Below are 22,140 nucleotides of genomic sequence, written 5' to 3' on the forward strand. Positions count from 1 at the left end.
AGACTTGGCTCACTCTATCCCTTCTTGTAGGATTTCCAATGTCACATTTTCCTACATTAACCGTCTCCCCCTCTTTAATGACAAGCTGTATCCCACTCTCCCTTCCGATTTCTTTTGAGGAATTAAATGCAGCTTCTTTAAAGTTATCTTCTGTTCTGTGCATTGTCTGTTCCCCCCTCAGATCTTCCTTCTGTTTATTTTGGTCTCTTTGATTCTGGGGGCAGTTCATTCATATTTAAGAGGGAGGCATGTGGCAGCTGGCTGGCAGCTCAGTGAGCCAGAAAGGGGCTTACCTCCCGAGGGGCTGGGGGATTAGTCCGCAGGCTGGTTTTACACTAGAAGACCCCCCGCATGTCAGTGTCTAAAGAGAACTCCCCAGCGACCATGCAGTTTCTCCAGTTGGGGGGGTGGGGGAAGGAAAGAAAAGTTCCCCTGTGACTCAGCGGTGAGGCCCTAACAAGCCAAGTGCCGGTGCCCGGGGAGGGAGTGGGGCTGGAAGGGGGGAGCCGGGCTCCAGGTATGGTCCGCGTGCCATCAGCCTGTCACCTGACAAACGGGAGACAAACATGACAACAGCCCCAAGAGGCTCCAGATTAACCCGAGTAAAGAACTTCAGCACAGCAACGGCTTCTTACTCTTACCATTTCCAACTGAAACATTTCACGAGAGAGGACACGGAGAGAGACCGAGAGAGCCGTAATGATCTGGTCCTCTCCCCTCCTGGTTATTAACCCCCACGCTGTGGTCCCTTGTCTCCACCCTTCCAAGGCCAGATGTCCAAACCAGCCACCATCACTACTGCAAGAATGAGGAGCTCGTTTCTCACTTGTTATGAGCTTGCTGACAGGACAAACGGAAAAGACGCTGTTGTTTGTGACCTACACAGAAAGCATTATTGAGTTCTTGACCTGGTCTGGTTGTCCATGACCTCTGGGAGAAGCTAAGGAGAGAAAAACAGGAAAGAGATGCCGGGACCATCCCCGAGTACATTCCCCTCATGGAAGAAACCGCCCAAAGGGTCACACCCCCTCCCTCTCAGGCTGCCCACTTCTTCAGAATTCGGCTCCCATAACGGGGGTGACACAGGGCTGCCAAGCACAAGAAAGAGCCCATTCACCCCGTTTTACCCAGCTCCTACCACAGGCAGGAACTACTCAGTCCATACTTCCGTTTGCTTTAAAAAGTGAGTTTTTTTCTTAGGTTCTGCATTTGGGAGCATGAATGGCCTTTAAATATTCACGGTCATTTCTGGGCTTTGATTAAAGGTTACCTTGCTGTGTAAGATGAGTTTGAAACACATCTATTAAATCCTGGAAGTTTAAATACCTACTTTAATCACCAGAAACAGGCTTACTCTGCCCAGTTAAGAAACTACTGAAAATTGAACTCAGAGCCCCTTAAGAAGATGAATGCATTTATCCATTTTGAGCCTGAGCTGTGCACCTGTAAAACACCGAGTTAAATTTTAAAAAAGTTTCACTAGAGTAAAAATTGCAATTCTAAAATTATTCCAAAGTGACCTAACGTACATAGAAAATATAATTCTTTTAGGTACTGCAGGTAGGAAACATATTCCTCGTTCATCAGGCAAACCTCAATTACCATCTATGGAGCCCCCTTCCTGGCCAGAGCGTCGGCCGGCACTTTCCGCACCACCTGTTCACCGCACACGCTCATGACACTCACCAGGTTTTTGAACAGCGCCGTCAGCTCCTTTGTAAACACTGAGAACTTGAGGAACGCGCTCCCCAGGTCCGGGTCATCTCTGCACACGCAGTTGCCCCCGAACTTCTCCAGCGCCTGTGTGTACTGCTCCTCGTTTTCCACGTGTGCTGCAACAGTAACGGGAGAGGCACGGTCAGGGCATCAGCACTCCAGGCCTGCCCTCTGCCAGGTCCTGACGTGTGAGCAAAATTGGACCTGTTAAAAGCCTGAAAATCTGAGAAAAGTCAAGTTGCACCAGGGACAGAAATAACTCTGCCGTCCCAACAACCACCCATCGGAGCAGCGTGCGTGTGTGAGTGCTCAGTTGTGTCTGACTCTGCGACCCTATGGACTGTAGCTCACCAGGCTCCTCTGTCCATGGTATTTCCCAGGCAAGAATACTCAAGCGGGTTGCCATTTTCTCCTTGAGGTTATTTTCCTGACCCAGGGATCAAACGTGTATCTCCTACATTGGCAGGAGGATTCTTTACCACTTGAGCCACCAGGGAAGCCCTCAATCACGCCAGCAACAGACCCCAAAGAACAAGCAGGATGACCAGGAGGGAGGCACCTCACACAAGTCCCATGGTCTCCAGCTGATGCGATGAGTTCCCAAGGGGACCTCCCCCCATGGCCCCACAATCTCTAACTGATGCGATGAAATCCCAAGGCGACGCCCCCTCCACCCCTCACGGCCCACATGATTGCAGGACTCGCAGCCCATAGCCCTAGTCCTCTCCTGGAACCCAGCCTCTGGTAGGACACTCAGCCAGCCACACACCCTGGCTTCTCCTGCAACACAGGCGAGCCACAGTCCTTGGAGCACAGGCTGGGGCACCTCTCCTCATGACATACCCTCTGCCCGGGAGCCCTGCCCTCCTCTCCAGGCCTTCCATGCCCCCACCCATGTCCTCAACACCATCCTGGCCTTGTACTCAGCATGGTAAGCATGCAACCACCTGGGAAGCGTGGTCCCCAACACACCGGGTGCTTACAGGGGAGGGACTAAGTCTTATTCATCTTTGTGCTTGAGATGTAAGACCACATATGTGTTGTCTGAATGAAAAAAGCAAACCCTGGTCACCCATCTGAAGGTGTTTTATCACCATTAGGCTCCAAGGCAGCAGTAGCTTAATGCGTGAAAAGCCTAGGTTCTGAGTCTCCAACTCTGAGAGTCCCAGGCCCCGTGGGACATCAAAATCATACATGGATCCTTGTCAAATTGCAGAAGCCAGAGTCCCATCTCAGGGTTAGAAGCAGGGTGGGAAGGGGACACAGAATTCTGGTTAGCCAATGTGGCTGGATGTGAGCCCTCACTTCAGGGCCAGCATTTTTAAATGAACCCGCCAGTCTGTAATAAAACAGCCTCCTGGCATGGGCACATGGAGTTCCATGGCTCCAGTCAGAAATGTGACACAACTCTACAGTTGTATTAGGGCGGGAGGGTGGGCATGTCAGCCTGCACGTGAACCACACTAGGCAACGTCAGCCACGTCTCCAGACTGCTGCCTCACAAGGACAGCCCAGGCTGCCAGGTGACCACAGAAAGCCCCGTGCTGCAGCTCCTTCACCAAAGAATGGATCCTGAAAAACCGCCTGTGGCCCCCCCAAAGTCCTCCTCAGGGAAACGGGACCACTGTCAGCAGTGCTGGGACCTACAGGGGACACGTGCTCATGGAAGGCGGCCCTGGGCCTGAGCTGGACCCCAGGATACACTGATGGTGCGCCCACCCACCTGCCGGCAGGCACTGGGCCCTCGGCTTTCATCGGGGGCATGTGGATGCCTTACGGGATTCCCCTGAGTATCTAACAAAGACAAGAGAACACTAATTCTACCACTTCGGTCCTTTTCCTTCTTTCTATTACGACTATCTTCTATGCTAGAAAAGAGCCTGAGAGTTCTGGGTGCATTGTATGTATCTGTGGGCTTCCCTGGTGGCTCAGATGGTAAAGCGTCTGCCTGCAATACGGGAGACCCGGGTTCGATCCCTGGCTCAAGAAGATCCCCTGGAGAAGGAAATGGCAACCCACTCCAGTATTCTTGACTGGAGAATCCCATGGATGGAGGAGCCTGGTGGGCTACAGTCCACGGGGTCACAAAGAGTCAGACATGACTGAGCGAGTTTCACTTTCTTTTCTTTCTGAGACTATACTCAGCAACACACACACACACACACACACACACCATGCGAACACACACACACACACAGCCCACCCTGTGCTGAACAGGCGGTAAAGCTGGAAGAGCCCTTAGCAGGTCCAGACCTTGGAGTCTGTACCTCCTAGTAAACACAGATGACCTGGGAACACATGCATTTACTCTCACGGGGCTACAGGCAGGGCCACGTGAAGGACAAAGACCTGCTGTGAGACACTCGCAAGGAGAAGGTAAGAATCAAAGAATGAGGGGAGGATCCCGCTCACCCACACCCAGCACACGCCAGCAGCCGTGACAACGGTGAAGAGCAGCACAGATGTCATCCACATTGAGCACAGACAACGTCCACAGTTCTTCCAGATCTCACAACAACCTACACGTGAATGCGTGACTTCTCACAACGCTGAGAGGAAACTGTCCACGGAAGCAGGGCAGAAAGTGGCTGAGCTGGGGTGCAAAACCCGAGTCTGCCTGACCCCAAAGCCCATTCGAGGTCTCCCTGCTGTGCGGGCCATTCTAAAAATAGCTTACCTTGCCAAAGCCAAAGGCATGCAAGTTTTATATTTTTTAAATTCCATTTCAGAGGCAGATCGGCTACTCCTCCTTTGCCCTATAATTCTAGAACACACGGCCAACAGTGAGGGGCAGGTCCTTTCAAACCACACACCGTTTTGTAACTATTTAAAAACTGGCGGTCAAGACGTGGGCAATTCCGTGTGGTTCTGCAAGGGTGTGGCGGCCACCAGCAGATGTCTGGGGCTGATGTCACTATCGCCACCCCCCACCCCTGCCCCCATTGAGTCAGACAGGAACTCGGAGGCTACAGTCACCTCGGGAGCCACGTGCTGCCTTCACAACACACTTGGACCCTCACAGCTGCTCTGGGTGAGCAGGGAGAGGGGGTGTCAGTTTTCAGTCAAGGCAGTTAAGTGGCGCACAAGCCTTTCATTCAATTAAACCTAATTACACTACATGGTACCAGCTGCAGCATCCCTTGTTATCTGCTGAGTGAAGTAGGGTTCAGAGGGTCTATATGATCTGCCCGAGATCACACAAGAAGGTGGGTCAGGGGTCAAGTCCATCCTCTATTCATGCAGGCTGCCCCCAGCCTGGGACAACCTTGGGAGAAAGGATGCTGCCTTCTCTCCAGGGGTAGTCAACCAACCCGGCACAGAGGACAAACAGCCAGCAAGGCCAGGAAGGACAGACGCACTTCCTCTCATTCCTCCTTCTGGGCCTTTTAACTGACCACCTGGTATAGGTCACTTTTTTTCATAAAAATTCTTTCCCTTTTCAACCTTCAAAATAATGCACTGATCCCAGCAACCCCGATGGTGATTAATGAGCGTTCTGGACCATCACTGTCACCATCACCTCATGTATTTATACTTCAAGCGTTCTGATCCACTGCAATCACTGTCTTTTGATGTGCAAAACTGTCCCAGCTTAGGTCAACAGGAACCTCTTCACACACTGATCGAGGTGAGGTTTTTAAGACCAATTTCTCTTCTTGCAAACACACTTGAAAAGCTTCCTGAAAAATGACCACAGCCCATGCGGGCGTCTCCCTGAAACAGCTGGGCCTGGTGCCCACCATCAGGACGGTAAACTCTTCACACATGATGTATTGTCTGTCTGGCCTACTGGTCCACATCACCCAAAGTTTGAGATGTTCCTACTAGAGAAAGTCATTGAGCTGCTTTATTTTTCTTTTGCCAAAACTAAATTTAAAATAGGAACCTAAAATAAATGGCTTGGGAATCAAGTTTCTGGAAAGAGCCCAACCTGGGTCTCTCATCTCCTATTTAGAGCACTGTGAAGGCTGTCCCTCTCAGAAGAGCTCACTCCCCACCTCCTCCTTGCTCAGCTGCATCTTCACTGGTTCTCATTCATGATCCAGGGCCAAGAAACTCCGACGCGGGACGGGCTTGAGAGGATGAGAATGTGAATCCCTGAGACCACAGCAGGTGAGACCCCAGTTCTCCCCTGGCCGGCCGCCCTCCCATTTCCCCCACCTCACTGCACCAAGGTCAGACCCTCCACCAATCCGTCAAAGGGGGTGCAATCAGAGACTCTTGCAGGAAGAGCTGCCGTGAGGCCAGCGGACAGGTGCACATAGTGTGTCCAGGGGTGAAGACCGGGCCTTGCTGGGTGCCTTTTAGTTTACTTGATTATGTCAGTTTAAAAACTGATACGAGGAAGAGGCCCAGTGCATGCCGCTCAAGCAAAATGTTGGATCCAAAAGGAAAAAGGGCAGCCTTTTTACTCCCACTGGATGGACCACAGCATGTCGGGGAAGCCAACCGCCCACCTAGTGCTACCAAAGAGAGACGAGCAGGAACAGGAAGGTACTGACTGACCCCAGGGCAATGGCCGAGGGGTCCCGTGTGTGCAGAGGCTGTGACCACTGTCCCAGTCTGCAAGTGCCCGCCAGCACCCAGCTCCTGACGCAAGGCCATCTCAGGAGAGCACTGGCCTCACTGTCCCACCCACCCACGGCCATTCCTGGGGTCTTGACAGTCTGGAGGATCCTGAAAAGAAACCAGGACAGAGACTCCCTCTGCACAGACAAGGACACCAAAACTCAGGGAGGGCACTGACTTGCTCAGCTTCACACAAGCTAGTTTGATGCAGCTAGAGAACTAGAACTCAGCTTTCCCAGTGCCCAGTCCTCCCAAGTCCCCCCAAGCATGCGGGGAAACGTTTCTTCACTTGCTCGTCACACAGTCACTATTCCCAGCTCTAGGCTAACACAGGCATGTGCTACAATCCTCCAGGCCAAGCACACGCACTGGTGACCCAAAGTTCCAAAAGCCCTGACCAGAGAGAAACGGGGGTGTGGGTGGGGGTGGGGGAAGGCAGCCCGTCGGTGCTCCCCTTGACTGGGACCCTCCAGCCCACCAGCCACTCACGGGTCAGGCGGAAGCAAATCCAAGCAGATACTGCACACACCCAGCATCCATGCAGACAGCTCCACCAAGGGTGCATTTTAGGAGAGAAATACATTCTCTACAGTCACAGCTTTTTAAAAACCCTACCTAGAGGATGATTAACATTCAAATGTGAGCCACAACTGTGTCATCAGGAGAACCTGCACAACTCAATGGCAAGGAGGCCGGGCCACTTCCCCTCAGGCCGTGGGCCCTGCACATCCCTGGTTCCAGATCTGACTCTCGGCAAACAGCACATGGGAAAGCAGTTTCCCGGAGTCAAAGATAATCCTCTCTGCCTAACAGAATCTCAACCCTGTGAACACCCCATGGGAGAAAACCATTTTTAGAACGTTTATTTCTGGAGTCATCCCAGATAACAATCTTTCCATTCACAATTTGGTAATCTGCATGAAAAGTTTTTCAAACGTTGTTGTCTGTCATTCCCTCTTATTTCTAGAAATTTATCCCAAAGAAATAATCCAGTGCTTAGAGATATATACAGGGAACCACTGATAAGCTGAAACTGCATGAAGCTCGAACGATATGGAAATGGTTAAGAGTATCTCTTATAAAATGGAATATTATGTAAGCTTTCAACATCATGATGTAGGAATATGGTCGGGACAGAATGCCAAGCTAAAAAAAGGCAGGACACAGAACTATATATTTCATCTCAATTTTTTAAAAATGTAAAACGTAGGCAAAAGGCTGAAAGGAAAGAACATCAAAATGCTAAGGTGGTGTTAAAAGAGCAGGTGCTCCGTACCTGGCAGCTGGTGCAAGCCAGGTGCTTTCCTGTGCATCGCTGTGTCCTCCTCAAGAGGGCATTTCTTGGAGGAGACAGTCTGCGGGGCCAGGTGGCAATTCTGTTTGGCCAGAGTCACAGCCTGGGAACCTCAGACTAGGAGTACAGCCCAGCCCCTCCCATCTCAGAGAGGCGGGCATGCACTGGACCCTGACTTTGATCCACTGCTTTTCTGGATTTTTTAAAATGCTCTAAACTAAGCTCATATTATCTTTATCATCAGACAACAATGCAAGGAATAAATAAAAGAGAGAAATCTGAAATGCCAGATACAACAGCTCACTGACCCTGGCTCTCTGTGCCTCTGAGATGACCAGAATCCGTCTTTCTGGACCAGCTTCTCCTGGGCCAGCTGACATGACAGACACAGCCTCTGCAAGCTGGCCTGAGTACCTGCATCGTCCCTCATGAGACGCAAGCACCTGCCACCAGGAGGGCTGGTGAGAACTCCTGTCCTCTCTCACAAGCCCTCTGGGTCCCGCTCAAGCCAGGCACACAGGCATCTGGAAAGACGGCCTCGCCCCTAGGTCTCACCATGTCCTCTGCTCTCTGCAACACACCGGGCCCCTCCTACTTTCAAAACTTCACACGGAACTCACTTCCATCAAGACTTCCCTGGGGTGTCCCCTCTGACTTATGGAGACCTTTGGATGTCACCGCTGCGGATGTCTGGCACAGGAAGCCAATAATCAGTTCAGAAGGTCACGGTGCGAGCTATTAAAATGTGTCAACTGTTGCCTGTGATCACCTGATATTCTTTGATCCTGCCCTATATCAATGGCAACAAAATGACACTTGGGGGGACTTCCCTGGTGGTCCAGTGCAAGCGTCGGTTTGACTCCTGGTTGAGGAACTACGATCCCGCATAAGTGGTGCAGTTAAATAAACAGTTAAATAAAAATTTAAAAATGACACTTGGAGTCTGTGCAACTAACTGAACACAACCCCAGTCACCTCTGTATAAAATTGGTGCAGCAGCATACCCGGGGTTGGGGAGGTGGGGAGGGGGTGAGAAATCGAGACCTATCTACTGGATGTTGTTGTTCAGTCGCTCTTTGCGTGTCCGACTCTGCAACCCCATGGACTGCAGCATGCCGGGCTTCCCTGTCCTTCACCATCTCCCAGAGCCTGTTCACATCCATGTCCATTGAGTTGGTGATGCCATTCAACCATTTCATCCTCTGTCGTCCCCTTCTCCTCCTGCCCTCAATCTTTCCCAGCCTCAGGGTCTTTTTTAATGAGTTGGCTCTTCGCATCAGGTGGCCAAAGTATTGGAGCTTCAGCTTCAGTTCTTTCCACTGAATATTCAGGGTTGATTGCCTTTAGGACTGATGGGTTTGATCTCCTTGCAGTCCAAGGGACTGGATGATGTACAATAAAAATCAGTAGAACGTTGTAGATTCTCTCTTCAGGAAAAGGTATCCTGACATAATTTTTCATACAGATTTTGGGATGCATGGACCCTTTAGGCCTGTCCATAGACCCAACACACCAGGTAAAAAAGCCCTAGCCTAGACCAGCATAAATGCCCTACCCCCAAAATATGACCATGTTAATCATATTTAATTATGTGTGATCATACCTGATTACGTACAAACCACACATGATTCATGTTAATACTTGGGACATTAAGTCACAGATCTTAGCCTTCCTTCAGATGCGCTATCCTTCCATGATTAATATGTTGATCACAGTTGCTGGGATTCCACAAATTAGCCATCTAAGTTCCAGTCACTGTTTTTAACCAGCAGAGAAGAGACAACTAGGAGCTCAGAGCCTTGTCCCTGGAAGACACCTCAAAGTCTTCGAGTCCACGACTCCAGCTCCCCCTTAAACTGCCCTAGAGACACCGGGCTACCCGCCAGTCCTCTTTCTGCTGGAGCCCTTTTGACGACCAGCTCACCCCGGGGCTGATCCCCCAGCTAACTTCTCCCTCAGACCTGAGTCAAAACCTGCTATCTTGAAACTACCCCAGAGAGAGGGGCAGGGAATCCTCTCACTTCCTCATTCTAAGAAAGCCTTCAGATGCACCCTCTGCTCGCCCCCACGCCCCTGCAAGTGAAGACATCCCAGGGCCTTCCCACATCCCCCGCCACCGCCACGGGGTTCCGGCTCTCATGTGGGTCTCCTCTTAGAAAGCTGCTCTAACAACAGCAGGTAGTGGGGCCACTACCTACACACTTCCCGAAGGTCACTTGTGCTCACCTCTGGCACGCCGGTCACATGCAGGCTCACAGTGAACGTGTGACCAACCAGACCACCGGGAGGTTTTTCATCAGAGCTGCTCCGGCTCAGCTGGATGAGGTCTAGGACGCCCCCACGGCATTACTGCCCAGTGTTTCCCCGCTGGCACCCCATCACCCCTGTGCCCCAGGCAGTGTCTCTAGGTTGCCATGGTCACAGGAGAGCCTGGGAAGCAGACCTGGTTTTGAATCTCAGTTCCTCTAACTGCCAGCTGGACAGCCCCGGGACAGTCACTCCTTTACGGCTCAGGGACCTCATCTACAATGGAATTACCTAACTCACAGCGTGAGGACTCAATGTATTTATTCAGAAGAGGGTTTGGCCTATACACGACACTTTATATGAGTGTCAGATTATTATTATTATTGTTTCCATTCTTAAATTTATAAAAGTGCTTCAACAGATGTACTTTCTTCGCTTTATCATCATGGATTACAATCTATTCTTTTTTAAATCACAGATAATGGTATACACATATTTTGTAGTCTCAGTTTTATTGTCTGAAAGTTTCACCATAAGCATTTTTCTTCATGTTGCTGTATAACCATTATTCCATCAAGGAGCTATATTCTGACTTAGTTATAGGAGGCTTTCAGGTTTTCACGTTGATAAGTAATGCAAGTAGCATCTTTGTGCCTTTCCCCAAAAATGATTTTATTTTTCTTGATGTAGTTGTTGTTCAGTCACGAAGTTGCATCTGACTCTTTGCGACTCCATGGACTGCAGCACACCAGGCTTCCCTGTCCTTCACTATCTCCTGGAGTTTGCTCAAACTCATGTCCACTGACTCACTGATGCTATTTAACCATCTCATCCTCTGCTGCCCTTCTCTCCTTTTGCCTTCAATCTTTCGCAGTGTCAAAGTCTTTTCCAATGAATCAGTGCTTCCCTTTTTTCTTGATATGCATGGCCAAATTTCTTTCTAAAAACTCCAGGCTCCAGTTCTCAATGCCACAACAAAGTAACAAAATACCAGTTTCACCTTATTCTTGACAAACACTGAGGATTATAACTTATTTTCTCATGTAACAGGTGGAAAATCATGCCAGATATACTACCTGCTTAATGCACATTACACTTCACTACCTAAATAATTACATATATTTTTGAATCGTTCTATCCTAATTATGATATGGTAATAAAAATAATTCTCTGTGTTAACAGCCACATTCTTTTTAGCATTGCAAATAACAGAGAGAAACAAAGTTGAACTCATTTTATTTTGTAGGTAGTAGATAATAAGGGTCTCAAGAAAAATTAGCATTTCTTTCTTTGTACTTTTTACTTCAAGGATGTGCCAATTTCTCTAGGATATTCAGACTAAGGGTGAAGAAGGAATATCTCACTCTCGGTAAAAATAGCTCCAAACTTTTAAGCTAGAGGAATTCTAGAGAAGTGAAAATGAAAATCTTCTGTTGCTTCCTTTTCGATAAAGATGAATTTTCCACCCACTGATATGTCAAACGGCTGAAAAATGTTGGCATCGACTTCCCGGCAGGGGGGAAAGCACCTAAGAGCTGAGAAAGAGATTGCGAAAAGTCTAGACTAAGAAAGGATTAGAATAAATATGAACTGTTGTTTTTTTTTTTAAGAGGTCAGACAGCAGTCTATTTTAGGTGGGAAAAATTACTGTGGAAACAGTTTCTCAACAAATCATCATAGTAACTGCTTTTGTAAACCTGTACACAAGACAATCTAGAGAAACAACATCTAGCTGTGTTGATATCCTTTTGGAAACTGGGAGCAAACATAATATACTTGTTATTGTGCGAGAAAATTATTGTTTTGCATATATGGGGGCATGGTCCAATGTTTAAAGTAGGGGTGGGGTGTATTCTCAAGACTAGCAGCTTCAGCATCACCTGGGAACTCATTCATGTGGAACATACTCAGGCCCCATCCTGGACTGACTGAGCCAGAAGCTCCTGAAGGCAGAGACCAGCAGCCTGGGCTTTGACAAGACCTGCAAGGGGTTCTGGGGCACTCTCACATGTCAGAACCACTGCTCTGAGACAAGGGTCGGCAAACTTTTCCTAAAAGCCAGAGAGAAATATTAAAAGCTTTTACAGGCCAAGAGGCAATCCTGAGGTTACTGGGTAGATATGCACTCAGGTGCTAAAAACCATTCTTTGCTCACAGGCTGTAAATAGCACAGCTGGTTGCTCCGAGACATCTCGACTGCCTCCCCTTCTTCATACACAAATCTATATACACCTTGTTTACAGCTAAAATTGCAAGCTTAAACTCTACTCAGTGCTCTGCAGTGACCTAAATGGGAAGGAAATCCAAAAAAGTGGGGATATATGTATACATATGACCCAGGTCTCCTATGTGGTGGGCAGATTCTTTACCACCTGAGCCATCTCGGGAACCCTTATTAATTAAACCTACGTTCACTTCCAGGAAGCTGTCTGTCGATCTAAATTTCCCAGTCACTCTGCTGTACAGCAGAAACTGATACGGGATGTAAAGCAACGATACTCCAATTTTAAAAAAGGATTTTAGAAAAGTAGGATTATAAGTTTATCTCTCCTGCGCTAAGAGGACACTGTGAGAACCTACAGGAGAAACATAACAATATACAAATGAGTATTACCAGCACGCACTGTGTATCTGCCAGCCTCCATGCCGGCCACTGCAAGGAACACACAAGAAGTACATTTGCACCTGCCTCACTGTATGTCCAGAATCACGTCTCTCACTTTTCCATGTTATCTCAGCTCGCTGTCACTAACAGGCCTGTGAAATATTAACATTCTCATTTTACAAGTGCAGCAACTGAGGCTCAGAATAGTAAACGACACTCCCCAGTGACTTTCTGAGCAGCACCACCCACTTAGCCTTCAGGATTCTGATACCCATTAAACCACACTGCCTCTCAGAATGGGTCACGGACCTCAGGGCTTGTCATCTAATTGGAGGGCAAAGACCAAGAGACATAAAACTCTTAGGGAACAATAAAGAGCAAGATTTAAAGAGTGAACAGAGTCTGCATATTAGAGTCTCTTTCAGTTTTGACCTCAAAACTCAAAATTCAGAGGGGAAGTGTGGTCAGCAGAACGCTGTCTCCTCCCCCACAAAGACATCCACCTCCTAATCCCTGGAGGGGGGACGGTAGGGTGTGCTGCCATCTGAGGTTGCAGATGGAATTTGAGTTGTTAATCAGCTCAGCTGAGCCGGGAGGCTTATCTGGGATTATCCCGGGAGGCTCCCCCGACGTAACCACGGGACAAGGGAAGAGGCAGTGTTGCTGGGGCCTGAGCCGTGAACCACTCTCCCACCCCCAAAGCCAGAACCCCCAGTTTGATGATACTTGGGGGCCAGTCCTTTGGGAAGTGATTAGGTTTAGATGTGATCAGGGGGACAGGGCCTCAAGATGGGATTAGTGTCCTCACACTAATAAAAAGAGACACCAGAGAGCCCACCAGCTCTAGGACGCCTACACTCTCCATCTCGCTCTCTACCATGTGCGGAGATGACCGTCTGCAAGCCAGGAAGGGAGCCTTCACAAGAACATGAGCACACCGGAGCCCTGACCTTGGCCTTCCAGGCTTCAGAATTGTGAGACAAATGTCTGAGGTTTAAGCCCCCCAGCCAGTGGCACTGTTATGGCAGCCCCGGGCAGAGGAAGACAGTGATGGAGCATGAGAAAGCCTGCACCAGCCGTGGCTGGCTCTGAAGATGGAAGGGGGCCTTGAGTAGAGGAACGCAGGGGCCTCTAGAAGCCGGAAAGGGTAGGGAAACCTCCCTGCCTCTGGGAAGGAAGCCAGCTCACACTGTGATTTCAGCCTGGTGAGATCAGCTTGGACTCCTGATCTCCAGAGCTGGAAGATAAATCACCATCATTTTAAGGCACCCTGTGGTAATTACAGTGGCCACGGGACACTAATACAAGAGAGTGAAAGGAGGCCAGTACCGTGTCAGGTCCTGGCTGGATGGGGAAGGCTGGGCAGGCCTGGGACAGGAGAGCGTGTGGACAGACCAGGAGCAGAGCCATTTGGGACACAGACACAGAGGTGACACGCTCCTGCAGCAAGAGGCACTGGCCAGCCTGGGAGAGCCCTCAGGTCGGATGGGGCCAACCCACCTCCAACCATGAGACTTGGCAGAGAAGTCCCTCTGGCACATAAATTAAGGAACATGAGACAGAAAAAAGTATACGGCAGTGTGAGGCATAAATACTAAATTATCTTCACTGTTCTTCTAATAGTGCATAAAATGAGCGTTCTTCCTACCTGCCTAAGGAAATCAACTCTGAGTATTCATTGGAAGGATAGACGCTCAAGTTCCAATACTTTGCCCACCTGACGCAAAGAGCTGACTCGCTGGAAAAGACCCTGATGCTGGGAAAGATTGAGGGCAGGAGGAGAAGGGGATGACAGAGGATGAGATGTTTGGATGACATCATCAACTCAATGGACATGAATTTGAGCAGACTCCGGGAGACAGGGAAGCCTGGCGTGCTGCAGTTCATGGGGTCCCAAAGAGTTGGACAGGGCTTAGTGACTGAACAACAAGAAGGATGATCAAACCACTATGATGACTCCTCCTGGAACTGTCTTCAGAGCCAGAAGGACGGTAGTTACAATGCTCCTAACCGAATCGTCGCCAGCAGCTCAAACCCTTACTGAATCTGCCTGGCTTACTTCTGACATCTATTTCTAAAACGGTTTAATCTATCCTTAAATCCCCCTACTAAATATAATCAAGAAAATGTGCTAGAGAAGAGATCCAAAATGCTGTGAACTATGTCAGCAGCTCACATGAGAAGGTACAGGGTTTCCTCGGGTGACTGTTTTGAAGGAGACAACATTTGCTCTGAAATAAAGATTCCAGGATCAGTACTCTGGCTTAAAAAAAAAAAAAAATTCAGACTCACAGCCTTATAATAACTCAAACTTGGCATGATGTAAAGATGGGTAAAAGGCAACAAAAATAGAGGCCCCCCCCTGCAAAGTCAGGCTGATGGTCAGCCTGCTCTGTGCGGTGCTTCAGAAAGACCAGGCTGGTGCCCAGAATACGGTGTCAAAATTCCAGGCAAACGCCTCAACCTCCTGAAGCCTCAGTTTCCCTTCCAACCAAGTGGCAAAATGCCATTTCAAGCAGATGGAAGAGCGTGTGCCGGGGAAAGAGGACACAAAGTGTGGCACCTGGGCACACATGGAGCTGCGTGTGCACCAAGAAGGGTGTGGAGAGGTGGGAGGGACTCTGCACAGATGTCTAGGGTCTAGGGGCTGCCAGGAGCTGGGACTGCGTCTGGTCTCCTGCCCTGTTGACTGGGCTGAGGCTCGAGGTGGGGGCAGGTTCAGGGAGGCAGCAGCAGTTTCACAGACAAATGAATCTGGAAAAGGTTAAGACCAGTTCCCCCTCACAATCCACTCTAGCATGTTACCCTTTTTGGCTAGTTTTGCAGGAAGAGAAACCTGTCACCCGTGCTTTGGTCCAATTTCCCTAAAATGTTTGGAGTCCACAGAAGCATGTCCTTCCTCATTTCTCTCAAGTATTGGAACTTCACGAACATCAATGTGGACAACCAAGAAACACTGCAGAGTTGTGAGCACAGAAGCGACATCACCGAGGCGTGTTTCAGAAAATGACTCTGGGGGGGGCAGGTCATGAGGTTTAAGGCATGCGTTCCGCACAACAGGTCAGAAAGGCGGATCAGCCACCAGTGGTGTTCAATTCATACAGGCAGCTTCCGGACGCCAAAGTGCACACACTTTCCCCTCCTAATGCTCTTTTGCTGGAAAGCTGCCCTGCCGGGCCCCGGGCCGGCCTCGGGAGCCACGGGAAGTCCTTCCTCGAGGCGGGCAGCGGCCACGCAGACGTGTGCAAGTGACTTCACGTTATTTCTGATCAGAACAACTTCTCAATGCAGGACTTCAAGGTCATTTTTGAACCTGATCAGACTATGAAATATCCCTTTTACACAAGCTTTAAATGATTAACTCAAATGTTTATAAGTGAACACAATTAAAAAATAATCTCTTAAGATCCTTTTTGCAATCTGCTGTTTGTCAAAGAAACTGACATCCATCTCTCAGTGGTTTCTTGACATCTGGAAGACAGCCTGCCAGGGTCAACAGTGGCAGCCGCGCAGCAGAGGGGCCACTGATCACAGCCCTGCCAGCAGGAGGCTGAGCGCCAGAAGCATCCAGAGAACGCCTGCAGCCTTTGCCCTCAGCGTCCTCTTTGTAAACGAGGACCATGTGTTGCAAAGAGTATAAAGGTATAGAACACCAAGGTACACAGAAACGTTCGAAAACATAAGACGATCATCATTCTGTCTACCCCCACTTTAATCAGGAAAATTGCTTTTTTTGGGGGGTGACTACCTTTTCGGGTATTGAAAAACCCCTGTTTCAGCAAATGTCAGGGCTCTAGTAAGTGGAAGAAGCTTTATACTCTTGTCTTTGACGTTTATGGAAAAAAAATTAATAAAAATTTCCCGACATGTTTACTTCCAGCTAGGTGTTAGTCACTGAAAACTCCACTTCCTTCTTTCATAAAATCAGCGGTTGTCAGGTAGTCAGGTAACACCTACGTATTGGCAAGCTAAGCATGGTGGTGGTTTTGTTTTTCTTTTGTTGCTTTTTTAAAAAAGCTGTCGAGGATAAACAACAAGGTCCCACTGTGTATAGCACAGGGAAAACTACATTCAGTATCCTGTGATAAACCATAATGGAAAAAGCACGGAGAAGAATGTGTATATATGTACACCTGAATCACTTTGCTGCATAGAATTTAACACAACATTGTTCATCAACTATACTTCAATAAAATAAATTTCAAAAGAGAGCTGCAGAGGACTGTGAGGATCTAGATGGGGGTTTCTCAAGCTTGCGTTACTGACATCTGGGACCAGATAATTCTTTGCTGGGGGCTGTCCTGTGTGTCACAAGACCTTCATCAGCATCCCTGGCCTCTAACATTAGGTACCAATAGCGAGTGTGCATGCACGAAACACACACACACACATTCTTCAGTTGTCAGTGTGTGTGTGTGTTGTGTTGACGGTGGCAAATCACTCCGGCTGAGAACCACTGATCCGCATCCTAACCTAAATGCACTATTTCAGAGACAAGGAAGCCAGGGCTAAAAGACGCTAAGTGCTTACTCCAGGGCACAGCAGCCCCGTGCTACAAACTCCGGGCCCAAAAAGCTTTCCGGTTTAGTGGGGGACCAGCTCAGTGGGGAACTTAGCTCCCAGCTCTTCTTGGCTTTCCTAAACTTATTTCACATGCATGTGGGACTTGTCGTAAACAATTAACACCTGTCTAATCATCTTAACATCAATATAATTACAACACATAAAGTATGCAAAGTAAAGGGAGGAGAAATATCTATAAAGTAAAAACTCTGCAACATTCATTTTTAGCCTATTTTCCTCAACAAATATTTTCTCCTATGGATAAGCTTTTGTCCCCATCTCGGTAAATTTTTAATTTTCTCTTTATCCTTGATGTCACAACAGGAGGACAAGTCTTGAGATATGCACACATATCCACCCATACATATATGTACATGTGGATATTAGTACACACACATTTACATAAAACTTGTTTCCCTGAGAATTTAGTGGACTCTCTAAATCTGAGATCTGAAATTTTCTTTAGTTCCAGGGACTCTTTTTCAGCTATCAGTTAAAAAAAACTCCCCCCTTTCTACTCTCTTTTCCCTCTTCTGGAGCTCCTCTCATGTGGATGCTAATATTGACTCTTTTGAATTTATTCTCATTGGCTCTTAATTTCTATTTCACAGTGTCCATCAGCTCCTTGTGTTCGCATAACATGGGGCCCCACTCATTCCGTCTTCCTATGTGTGTAGCTTGTCATTTATCAAATCTTAGTTTTCATTTCAACAAGTTGCTTAAAAAAAAAAATCTCCAAGCCTTTTACCGGTTCTTTTTCACTAGTACTTGCCCATTTCAATAATTTAATAACCTCCCTAGCCCCTTGAAGAATCCAAATCATTCATTCTTACTGAAAAGCCTTGCTTTGATTGCCTTATTAAATCTGTTTCTTCAAGTATGAGATTTTCAACTTCTCTTCAACTGTTAGGCTATTCTTGATACTATCTAAGTTAGATTTTCATTTTGATGAAGTCTACCCATTTTTTTTCTTCTTTGTTTATAGCTTTCTTTGCCCTACCCAAGACACTTTTGCCTACTCCAGGGGGCAAAGATATCCTCCTGTGTTCTTCAAGAAGTTTTGTAGGTTTAGCTTTTATACTTAAATCTGTGATCCATTTCAAATTAATATTTTGTGTAAGGGATGGGAGAGGGTCGTGGCTCCCTTGTTCCATGTAGATATTCGGCTGTTTTGGCTGCATTTGTTAACTTTTAGAATCAGCTTGTCAGTTCCCCTGCTGACATTTTGATTAGGATTGTGTTGAATAGTAACATCAATTTGAGAAGCAATGACATCTTCACAATATTGTCTTCCAACCCCCACACACACCATATACCTCTTCATTTATTTAGGTCTTCTCTAGTTTCTGTCAGCAGTGTTTTGTAGTTTTCAATGTCAGTTTCTTACGTATCTTTTGTTAAATCTGTTCCTAAATATACTTGGCTATTCTCAACTGCAGTATCATCTTTGTAGCTGAAATCTACTATTCTTCACTGTCTTGGTCTGCACAGCCCTCCCTGGATGAGAGACAGAGCAGCTAATAGAATTGTGCTCACATGACAGGGGACTCTTTTTTAATGCCTTTATGGCAGTGTGTACACGTCCATCCCGAACTCCCTGCCTCTTTCCCCCATCTGCCCCCTCTGGTAACCATAAGTTTGTTCTCTGAGTCTGTTTTACAGGTGACTCTTGAATAAGGTGGGGATTAATCAGGGTATAATTTATAGCCAGCCCTCTATACCTGTGGTTCCTTCATATCCTCAGATTCAACCAACCATGGACCTTATTTGAATCTGCTACTGAAAAATATCGCCGTGTAGGTGGACCTGCGCAGCTCAAACCAGCATCGTGCAAGGGTCACCTGCATTTGGGCTCGGGGATGGGGCTGTTATGTGGAACCTGTGAGGGTCACCTGCATTTGAACTGGGGGATGGGGCTGTTACATGGGACCTGCGTGGGTCACCTGCATTTGAGCTGGGGGGGCGGGGATGTCACGTGGGACCTGCACTTCCAGAAGGTCTCACAGCCCTCCTCCTGACGCCACACCACCAGCAGCACTCCCTGCCCTCTGCTCCAGTCACTGTCCTCCCTGAAGGAGGGGCCACGGCGGTGAAGGGCACAACGTGGTGCTCCCGGGGGCGCAGCCCGGGCCCCTCCCCTCCTAGGCACCGCCCGTAGGCACCCGGGGCACCTGCCTCCCTCAGCAGCGGTGTGTGTCTTCTACCAGCCAGCACTTCTCTCCGCCTGCCATCATTCCTGCTCCAACCTCCTCAGGATTCCTCACAACTGCTGGTCCCCCGAGGCTGCCATCTTCTTTCTGAGTCAAACTTCACAGTCACTTAAAGACTTAAAAAACATTTTCTATCACTTGTAAGGTCCTGTCCAGGGAGCAGACCCACCACATACGTGCAGCCCATCATTTTTAGGTCAAAAGTTCCATGTTTGTTTTTAACATATAATAAAGCCTAGATCAAATATTACTACAATCAAATTAGTTGATTATGCTTTTTTATTTTCTTTCCAGATAAGACAGGTAAGAGAGAAAATGGAAAGGGTATCTGGCATAATTAACAAGCAGCACAAACCAAACAACAGAGGCAGAAGTGAGTCCACCCGCCAACCAGTCTGACAAAGCTGTTCACACAGGGTGATCACAGCAAACTCAACTGCACTTCAGAAGACAAGAAACACATGCGCGCCTAAGAATGACACATCCCAACTCACCTCTCTAATTTGCACACCCAGAAAAAGAAGTCTGGTTGATTATTCACTCACGGTAATTAACATTATGATATGAGGACTGCGAATACAAAATTGTCCACAAAGAAAACTAGAAAAGAATGCATACTCACCCAGCCCAGAGATATTTATTGCTTTCACGGATTTCTTCATTTTGTAGAGAACCATCCGGTCCACGTCCAAGGCCTAAAATACAGAGAATGTACTCATTAACACACGCTTGAGCTTAGATCACAGCTACAGAGAACAGCCATACGAGAGCCGCGAGGAGGCCGGTCTGGGGCCACCTCCCTGGGACCAGGGCTCAGTGCGGTGGGGAGGCAGGTGGTCCCTAAAAGCCACCGCCTTGCCACACCCGAGTTGTCTCTGATCGCTGTGCCTGCTGGAAACTGGCCTCCCGCAGTGTAGCAAGTCAACCTGGACCAACTCTGCTTCCACCAACCCTCAGTTTATCCCTATGAACCAGCCAGGCCCAGGGACGTGCCAGCCTGCCAGGGCCTGGACCAACCACCACACCATAGGTGTATACAGCTCTTACGACGCCTAGCACATGGTAAGGGCTCAAATAATATTTGTTCAATGACTAATCATACCTGGAGTTTTAATCACAAAAGACACAGGGGTAAAATGTCCTTTTATCCCAACAAAACTCTACAGAAGAGCAAGGGGTGTCACTTTTTGTTGTGATGGGAGAGAAAAAGCATTTGTACACTGGGACAGGGACACCAAACACAGGACTTTCGTGAAGACTCAAGGCACACCTGCAGGGAAGTAGCCAGCTAATATCTGGTGTACAACAGATAATCAATAACAGTACTTGTTACTCACTTTGAGTTTGATCCAAAAAGTACAATGACAGATCATCTTACACAGAGCACACCTCTGCCCAGAGAGACAGATTCTGGACATCCAGCCTTCCTGAATCTCCTCTTGAATCCATTTTCAACGTGAGCTCAGTTGCTCAGTCGTGTCCGACTATTGAGACCCCATGAACTGTAGCCCACCAGGCTCCTCTGTCCATAGGATTCTTCAGGCATGAATACTGGAGTGGGTAGCCATTCCCTTTCTCCAGGGGATCTTCCTGATCCAGGGACGGAGAATCCACATCTCCTGCTTGGCAGGTGGATTCTTTACCACTGAGCCACCGGGGAAGCCCTTTTCAATACCTGCTTCTTAAGTCCTAGTTCTAACGCAGCAATGACTATTTTTTGCTGGATGCTAAAAACAGATGTGACTGCTGCTGACAATTTTAAACAGAAAAATGATCCCAAGGCATCAGATATTTGACAGAGTGGTTAAATACAAAGAAAGAATGCAATAAAAAAGCATTGTTTTCCAGTATTTTGTAGGAAAGAGTAGGTAGGGACTAATATAAGGCAGTAAACATAATTATAGAGAATTAGCTTTTATTTTCCTAGGAGGTCATCTCTAATCCATTCCTGACTTTCCCTTGAGATATAAAAAGAGATTTGGAAACAGCAAATAAAAATGAACATCACTACTGAACTATCTTTCTCACAAAATCTCATGAATTTTTACTGCCCACACATGCACCGACTCCCAGGGTTCCCAGGGCCAGCAAGAAGACAGGGTTTGCTCAGGGCTGTGTCAGAAACCCTACTTCCTGAAGCTTGGACAATGATGTGTCAGAGAACACGGCTCTCACATACAAAGACACAAGTTCAATACAGGCATCAAAAGCTCCGGAAGGGCCCAATCCCCACATAACGGGCCACATCTGATCTGTTCTACTCAACGTCTCACCTAGAGTATTGAGGCAATTTGGTCCTGCCCAGACTTTGGAATCACTAGAAAAGAATCTGTTGTGCCTGCATGCTTAGTCGCGTCCAGCTCTTTGCAACCCCAGGGACTGTAGCCTGCCAGGCTCCTCTGTCCACAGGATTCTCCAAGTAAGAATACTGGAGTGGGTTGCCATGCCCTCCTCCAGGGCATCTTCCCCACCCTGGGAGGGAACTCGTGTCTCCTGCCTTGGCAGGTGGATTCTTTACCACTGCGCTATGTAGAAAAGTGTGTAGAAAAGAGTCTGACTTGCCTTCAAATAATAAAACCTGCTCCTCTTTCTAAAGCTTCCCTCAGACAGCAGAAGACATCAACAGCAGCCTGGTCAGACTATATGGAAACACTGTAAGTCAGCCAGTATTCATATTAAGCCCCTCCTGTGTGGTAGGAGGTGTGAAGGTTGAAAACATTCTGCACAGAAGAGAGAAACTCACAAGAGTCGGAGGGACCGCTCCCTGCCCAGAAGGTCCTAGGACAACCTCTCAGCTCTTCGGCAAAGCTTGATGAACCTGCACCCTGAACTTCGGTTACAATGAATTAATGAGGCTCCCATCAACCTGCTACCTTCTCTTGGCTTCCAAATACTGTACACCTCCTACCCCCACCACCCAGAACACTCTCCCTTCC

General features: G+C 48.0%; 1 protein-coding gene across 4 annotated transcripts in view; it reads right to left on the reverse strand.

Moving 5' to 3' along the window:
- The window catches only part of ASAP2 (ArfGAP with SH3 domain, ankyrin repeat and PH domain 2), a 158,156-nt gene that overhangs the window by 90,813 nt on the left and 45,203 nt on the right, over positions 1–22,140 (reverse strand). For 3 of the 4 annotated variants that reach the window (XM_024999543.2, XM_024999541.2, XM_059891824.1), the window contains exons 2-3: positions 19,827–19,899; positions 1,687–1,832 (exon numbers count right to left, since the gene is read on the reverse strand). In XM_024999543.2, the coding sequence (XP_024855311.1) occupies positions 1,687–1,832; positions 19,827–19,899 (219 nt within the window). Of the gene's footprint in view, positions 1–1,686; positions 1,833–9,805; positions 9,962–19,826; positions 19,900–22,140 lie in introns of those variants that run through there. The other variant, XM_059891825.1, reaches the window with a different exon arrangement.

This window comes from Bos taurus, chromosome 11, assembly GCF_002263795.3.
Source record: "Bos taurus isolate L1 Dominette 01449 registration number 42190680 breed Hereford chromosome 11, ARS-UCD2.0, whole genome shotgun sequence".
Classification (NCBI taxonomy): domain Eukaryota; kingdom Metazoa; phylum Chordata; class Mammalia; order Artiodactyla; family Bovidae; genus Bos; species Bos taurus.